Genomic DNA, 7,897 nt, shown 5'->3' with positions numbered 1-7,897 from the left:
CTGCTAAAGAAATTTATAAAAATTTAAAATTTATAAAAAATTTTTTAAAAGGTTAAGAACTATTAGTTTAGAGGCTGAGCTATTTGGACTCATATGATCTAGAATTTTAATAAATATATAAATTTAGATGGCCTATTAGAGACCACTAAGAGTTAATATTTTGGGGCGGCCAGGTAGCACAGCAAGTAAGAGCACCGGCTCCAGTGTTGAGAAGACCTGGAGATCAAATCCCGGGCTCTGACACTTAGCACCCACCCAGAAACACCTGGCCGTGTAACCTTGAGCAAGTTACTTAACCCCAATTGCTTAGGGGCGGTCAGGTGGCTCAGCGAGTAAGAGCATGGGCTCAGGTGTTGGGACGACCTGGAGATCGAATCCCAGGCTCAGACACTCGGCACCACACCCAGAAATAACTGGCCGTGTAGCCTTGAGCAAGTTACTTAACCCCGATTGCTTAAAAATAAAAAAAAAAATTTAAAAAAAAAAAGAGTTAATATTTTTAAGGTATAATTTGGAACTTAAATATGTGAATGTTAGAAACTTATGCTGAAATTATTGTTAATTGTTATTTTTAAATTAAAATAGTAGTTTAGGATTATTTCTGTGTGTTTATCATACTTTTTAGAAAGTAAGGGGGAGAAGGAGAGAGAAAAAGCAGGTTGCTGTAGCAGTAGTGTCTCTTTTAGTGTTTGTGTTGAGTAACTTCTGGAAAAACTCTCCTTACTCTCCAGGTTAAAGAAAATACAGGAGAAGAAGAAGGTTCTCAAAGAGAAAACAGAGAAAGAATTGGAGTTACGGAAAGCAGCTGGAGAAATATTGGAGCCTGCTAATCTACTGGCTGAAGAGAAAGATGAAGATCTTCTGTTTGAATAGCCCTACCTGTTCTATAGTCTTCTTTGAGACCTTGGTCTTGTGGTTTTCTTGTAATATGTGGTATCCAGGTTCTGTATGTAATGGGGCTATTTGTTATAGCCAAAGAGTTCTACTAGTTGATTGGGATTATTTGGAGAGATCATGATTATATCAGTCATTTGTAGGGCCTACTGCTATTTAGTGGTAATTGACCAGCCTAAGAACCTATAGAACTATGACCTATTGATATTTCTCCCCTTCTGGGTCTGTGTATATAAGCAGAGTTGTGGTGTTTTATGCTTTAATCATATTTGAAAAACATCCCTTTGAAAATAGCAGTGATTCATACTAATGTATAGCCTGACTCCTACATATGCGGCCATCGTTTTGATCTACTTTCAGCCTCTGCTTTTGTCACCATGGTGCTTTAATATAGTATTGTGTAAATAACTTCACATCTTTTTTTCTGGCATGGCTGGTCTCAGTCCTATGGAAGAAGACTTTCCCCTCCATTATGGAAGAAATTCTGCCAATTCCTATGTAACTGTAGTATAAGCAGAGTAAAAATTTAAAAATGATGTTTTATTTGCTGTTTTAAATTTTTAAATATTCCCTTATAACAAAAATAATTGACTGACACGGCAACTGTTTCTGATAGCGTATGCCCCAATCTGAAGCCATAATCTACCTCTTAAGAGGAAGTGTTTCATCATTTAAGAATATGGTTCTTGGTCATTACAGTTAATCTTTAGTTCAGCTGCCTTTTCACTGTTATGGTTATTGTTTTCTGGTTCTTTTAATTCTGCATCACTTAATTCATTTAATAATCTGCATCACATTTCCTCAGAACTTGTCATGTCTGTCATTTCTTAGAAAGGGACCATAGAGGCTATCTAGTTCAATTCTTTTACACATGAGAAGACTGAGGTACAGAGAATTACTCATTTCCCATAGTCACAAAGATGTTGAGGGGCAGAGCTGGGCTTTGAACACAGGCTCTGTGTTCTAAGCTAAACACTTTTCCCTCAATATGATCTCAGGTGCCTTTTATGGTACAGTAATATTCTATTATTCTCCATTATTATTCCATTATTCTCTACTAATCTTTCTTATTTTTTTGTAGGGGTGTAGACCTATGATTTCTTAGATATGGGAAACTCTAGGTGAGGAAGCTTCCTCTGACATTGCAGACCTGCAGTTTAGAGCTTTGAAATGACCTAAGGGAACTTAGGTTAATTGGTTAAAATTAGGTTAAAAGGCAACATTTAACTATTTCCATCTTGAAAAGGGGGTCTGAGTTGAAAACTCAAGAGTTATTTTGCTTTATATTTCTATTATTCATGAGCATACCTGTTTGAAGTAGAAGGTTTTGGGTGCCATTCAGATCGTTATTGGTAGGTGCAGTTAATTTGTTATACCTTCTTGTAACAACAAGTTGAGAGGGCTTCAGAATAATTCCTTGTCCCTTTCTTGATTTATCTAAAGTGATAACTTTTATTCTTTGGAGAATTAAAGATAAGCTCTCAGTATTTGTAAGGAATATTTGTAATAAATAACATGTTTGACTCAAGATGGCAGAATGAATGGAAACAGAATAATCCAGCCTAAAACTAGTTATTCCCAATAAGGATAAAAAAGAGCACCAAACCAAGAAAAATGGTCAAGAAATCAAAGGAGGATCCAGAATCCTGGAGGCACTAGAGAAGGGATCTAGACAGAGAACAATGGTCATGTAAACCTTCTAAAGCTTGGCAACTAGGAACAAGCCAGGGAAACTCAGAGCCTAAAGCTAAGGCAGGGAGGAGGCAGGATCCTAGACTAGAGTCTAGTCAAGGATTCCTGAAGACTGTAGCTGTGTCCCTTTGACAGCAAACTGGGGCTTGTACCAGGAGGGCAACAATTGGGAAGTACCAATAGACTATCAAGAGCAAGGTGCTGGTCATTTACTACTGAGGTCCTTATGGAAGACAGTGCTTATCACCCAGATCTCAATACCAAAGAAGGCCTCTTCATTTTCTAAGAGGCCCAATATAAGAAGTAAGGTTGGAAAAATAAACATAAGAAATAAGAACCCAAAGATACCCCAGAGAAACCCAGAAGAAAAGAATCTTCCTCATCTTATAAGTAAAGCCTTAAAGAAGCACAATTTCCACAGGTACTACCGGAATTCTGGAAGAATATTAAAATAGTAATATAAAATAAATGAGAACACTAAGGGAGAATAATTGGAAGGAGGACAGAAGTTGCAAAACTTAATGGAATCCTTGAAAATTAGACTGGGCCAAAGATTAATGATTCTACAGACAACAAGAAATACAAGAACAACTAAAAGACTGGAAAAAAAAATCAGAAATGTAAGGTATCTCCTGTCAAAAACAGCTAACCAGTCTAACAGGTAAAGGAGGGAAAGAATCATCTGATTCCCTATAACCTATAAACATAAAACAATCATGGATAAAAAAAAAAAAGGAAAATATCCACAGGTCACCTCCTGAAAGAAACCCCAGAAGGAAAACTCCCAGTTCTCTAAAATCAACCACCAAGTAGGAAAAAAAAAAAATAACAGCACTTTAAGATTTGCAAAACAGGGGTGGCCAGGTAGCACAGGGAGTAAGAGCACCGGTCCCAGAGTAGGGATAACCTGGGATCGAATCCAAGCTCAGACACTTAGCACCCACCCAGAAACACCTGGCCGTGTAACCTTGAGCAAGTTACTTAACCCGAATTGCTTTAAAAAAAAAAAAAGGATTTGCAAAACACTTTACAAACACCCTCAACAACCCTAAAAGTTAGGTTGGTACTGTTATCATTTTACAGAATAAGAGATTGAGGCAAGTAGAGGTTAAGTGATTTGCCCAGAGTCATACAACTAATAAGTGTCTGAGACCAAATCTGAATTTATATCTTCCTTGATCCAGGTCTAGTACTGTACTGCACCATTGCAAGCAGCCAGGAAAAAAAAAAAAAGAACAGGTTAAATATCATGAAACCACAGATCAATCTGTAAGGGACAGGAAAGGAGAGTTCGGGACTTGATACCCCAGAATGACAGATGATAAATGCTTACAACTCATTCATAACTTATTTGACAAAACAGTTTTACAGGGGGGCAACTTCTTTCAATGATAACTTCTACGTATTCTCGATAAAAAGACCAGAGCTCAGTGAAATGTAGACATGAGTCAGGAGAAACAGAAAGGGAAATAAATACATTCAAGTGATTGGAAGGGACTATAGAGTGAACTATTTCAAGAGAGGGGAAAAGAAATGTCCCTTCAGCACCTTACTGTCTTCATGCGTAACAGAGGAGATAAGACTGCAGGCATGGGAGCATATACTTAGGTGATCGGAAGAGGAACAAAAATGAAAGAGGAGAAAGGGGTGAGAACATACTATGACATCAGAGAAAAAGACTAGAGAAATTGAGGAACAGAAGGGGGAATGGATTACATATGAATCTCACCTATTAGAACTGTTCAGAAAAGAATTGAATACAGAGTTGGATGTAAAAGCAGGCTATAATGATACTGGGTGGGAGAATGATGGAATTGCTACCTCATATAGATGAACTATACTCTGGTATAAAACATACTCCCTTCAACATCCTCATTGCAAAGAAGAGAAGTATTAAAGGACAGGATGGAGTGAAATAGACAACAAAATACATATTGATTACAAGTTAAGCAAGTGGAGTAAAATCTATTATGCTTCGGGTGAACTAAAAAAAGCAGGGTATAGTAATCATTTAAACAAAATAAACTTGATTTAAAAATATTAACAAGGAAGCCGTTTAAAGGTACTATACAAAGAATTAGAATTACTACTACTACATAAAAATCCCAATGGTTTTGTATCTAAATACTTAAAAGGTATTTAAGTATATAGGAGAAAATCAGCAGTAAAGCTACAATAGGGAGATCTCAATGTACCCTTTTCAGACTACATAAATCTAACCATAGACAAACCAGGAAGACTCAACTAGGCTTTTACAAAAGTTAATATAGTAGATCCCTGGCAATTATTGAATGGGGGACAGAATGATGTATACATATAATTTCTGAGCTGTGTGTGGTACTTTTACAAAAAGTGACTAGGGCATAAAAACCACATTTAGAAAAACATTAAATATGATCAGTCAATGCAATAACTTCTCTTGAAAAAGGGTCTTTGGAGGGGCAGAGCCAAGGTGGTGGAGTAGAAGCACAAACATGGCATGCGTTCTGGCTCCCACCACTTCCAATACAAGTAAAAAAATGACTAAACAAACTTTAGAGCTACAGAACCCACAAAGAGACAGAGAGAAACAAATCACCTGCTGAAGGCAGCCTGGCAGGCAGACAAGAAAGGTCTATCACACTGAGCTGGGAGCCGAGCACAGTCCTGCATGAGCCACTCAGTTCTGGCCCCAGAGTGGCCCTGACCAGCAGTGCCCAGAGCAGACTTCAGGAGAGTGAATCACCAGCAGCTGTGGTGGTTTCCAAACTTATCAATTCATACATGCAAAAGACAAAGTAAAAGATCAGTCTGTAACTGATGGAAGGGGGGGGAGGGGGGACTGAAGAGCATGGTCCAGCTCCTGTCCCCAGGGCGAAAAGCAGTGGAGGCCCAGTGGTTGTGTGGCTGGGCTGCATTGCTGCCTCAGGAGCTCCTGGCCTGCAAATTGTAGGGGGACCAGGAAACCATTCAGAGGGCAATGGCTTTTGCTTTAACCTGCTTGGATCTGGATCGTGATCTTAAGTGGTGGTCCTGGGGTTTGTAGCCAGTGAACCAGAACTTGTAGGGGCTATAGAGAGGGTGCCATCTTAATAGCTCCAGCAGCTGTGAAAACCCCACCAATTTGGGGCAAATCTCTCTTCATTCTGGAAGCAGAGCTCTACTGTGGCAAAGAGCCCAAAAGTCAAGTAAATTAGCTGGCAAGATGAGCAAGCAGAGGAAGTACAAACAGACCATAGAATCCTTTTTTTTGGAGACAAAAAGGATCAAGGCATGGAGCAGGAGGAAAACAGCAAAGTCAGAACTCCTGCATCAAAAGTCTCTAAGAAAAATATGAATTGGTTACAGGCTCAAGAAGGATTTTGAAAAGCAAGTGAGGGAAGTGGAGGAAAAATTAGGAAGAGAAATGAGAATGATGCAAGAAAATCATGAAAAGTGGGTCAACAGCCTGCTAAGGGAGACCCAAAAATACAGTGAAGAAAATAACACCTTAAAAAATAGACTAACTCTAATGGCAAAAGAGTTCCAAAAAGCCAGTGAGGAGAATGCCTTAAAAAGTAAAATTTGCCAGATGGAAAAGGAATTTCAAAAACTCACTGAAGAGAATAACTCCTTCAAAATTAGATTGGAGCAATTGGAAGCTAATGACTTTATGAGAAATCAAGATACTATAAAACAGATCCAAACAAATGAAAAAAAAATAGAAGGCAATGTGAAATATCTCATTGGAAAAACCACTGATGTGGAAAATAGATCCAGGAGAGATAATTTAAAAATTATTGGGCTACCTGAAAGCCATGATCAAAAAAAGACACCATCTTTCAAGAAATTATCAAGTGAAATTGCTCTGATATTCTAGAATTAGAGGGCAAAATAGAAATTGAAAGAATTCATTGCCTCTTGAAAAATCCCACAAAGAAAACTCCTAGGAATGTTATAGCCAAATTCCAGAGTTCCGAGGTCAAGGAGAAGATACTACAAGCAGTCAGGAAGAAACAATTTGAGTACTGTGGAAACACAATCAGAATAACAGAAGAGCTAGCAGCTTCTACATTAAGGGATCAAAGGGCTTGGAATATGATATTCCAGAGGTCAAAGGAGCTAGGACTAAAACCAAGAATCACCTACCCAGCAAAACTGAGTATAATGTTTCAGAGGAAAATATAGTCATCCAATGAAAGAGAGGATTTTCAAGCATTCTTGATGAAAAAAGCAGAGCTGAACAGAAAATCTGACTTTCAAATATAAGAAGCAAGAGAAGCATGACAAGGTAAACATGAAAAAGAAATCATAAGGAACTTAGTAAAGTTGAACTATTTACATTCCTACATGGAAAAATGATAATTGTAACTCATAAGATTTTTCTCAGTATGAAGATTGTTGAAGGGAATACACACACACACACATACATATATGTATATATAGGAGAGTGTATGTGTATATAAATATATGTGAGTGTGGGCTTATGTATGCTCATGTATACATAGACAGAGGGCACAGGATGAGTTGAATATGAAGGGATGATATCTAAAAAAATTAAGAGGTGAGACAGGAATTTATTGGGAGGAGAAAGGGAGAGATAGATTAGGGTAAATTATCTCATGTAAAAAAGGCAAGAGAAAGCTGTTACAATTGGAGGGGAAGAAGGTGAAAGGGAATGGGACAACCTGATTCTCACTGAATTTGGCTTAAGGAGGGAATAACATGCACACTCAATTGGGTATCTTACCCTACAGGAAAATAGCAGGGTAGGGAATAAGAGGGAGAATGATAAAAGGGAGGGCAGATTGGGGGAGAGGGTAGTTAGAAGCAAACATTTTTGAAAAGGGATACGGTCAAAGGAGAAAATAGAGTAAGTGGGGGACAGGATAGGATGTAGGGGAATGTATTTTATAATATATTGTCTTTTACAATGTAATTACTATGGAAATGATTTGGGTAACTACACATGTACAACCATATTGAATTGCTTATCTTCCCAGTGGGAATGAGTGAGGAGGGAAGAAGGGAAGAAATCTGGAACTCAAAGTTTTAAAAACAAATGTTTAAAAAAAATTTTTGTTTTTTACATGCAACTGGGAAATAAGATATACAGGCAATGGGGTATAGAAATCCATCTTGCCCTACTAAAAAGTTAGGGAGATGATGGGGGGATGTAAGAAAGAACAGACTGGGGAAAGGTGGATTCAATAGGATTGCTATTTTGGGGTGGGGTTAGGGAAAAGATGGAGAGAAAAAATTGTAACTCAAAATCTTGTGGAAATGAATGTTGAAAACAAGAAAGAAAAGAAAGAAAGAAAGAAAGAAAGAAAGAAAGAAAGAAAGAAAGAAA

The 7,897-nt window shown here is 37.8% G+C and overlaps 1 protein-coding gene across 1 annotated transcript in view; it reads left to right on the top strand.

The window, feature by feature from the left end:
* Nucleotides 1-1,701, top strand: part of ATP6V1D (ATPase H+ transporting V1 subunit D) — a 21,459-nt gene extending 19,758 nt beyond the window's left edge. Inside the window, exon 9 of the mRNA XM_069082434.1 lies at nt 732-1,701. Within this exon, the coding sequence (XP_068938535.1) occupies nt 732-873 (142 nt within the window). The 3' untranslated portion in view covers nt 874-1,701. The remainder of the gene's footprint in view (nt 1-731) is intronic.
* Nucleotides 1,702-7,897: the final 6,196 nt, after the last annotated feature.

Source organism: Petaurus breviceps, unplaced genomic scaffold (genome assembly GCF_028583685.1).
Source record: "Petaurus breviceps papuanus isolate PSGF00001 unplaced genomic scaffold, PetGlider_PUasm1.0 166, whole genome shotgun sequence".
Classification (NCBI taxonomy): Eukaryota; Metazoa; Chordata; class Mammalia; order Diprotodontia; family Petauridae; genus Petaurus; species Petaurus breviceps.
The sequence above is the reverse complement of the archived record's forward strand: the minus strand, read 5'-3'. Positions and strand labels throughout refer to the sequence as shown.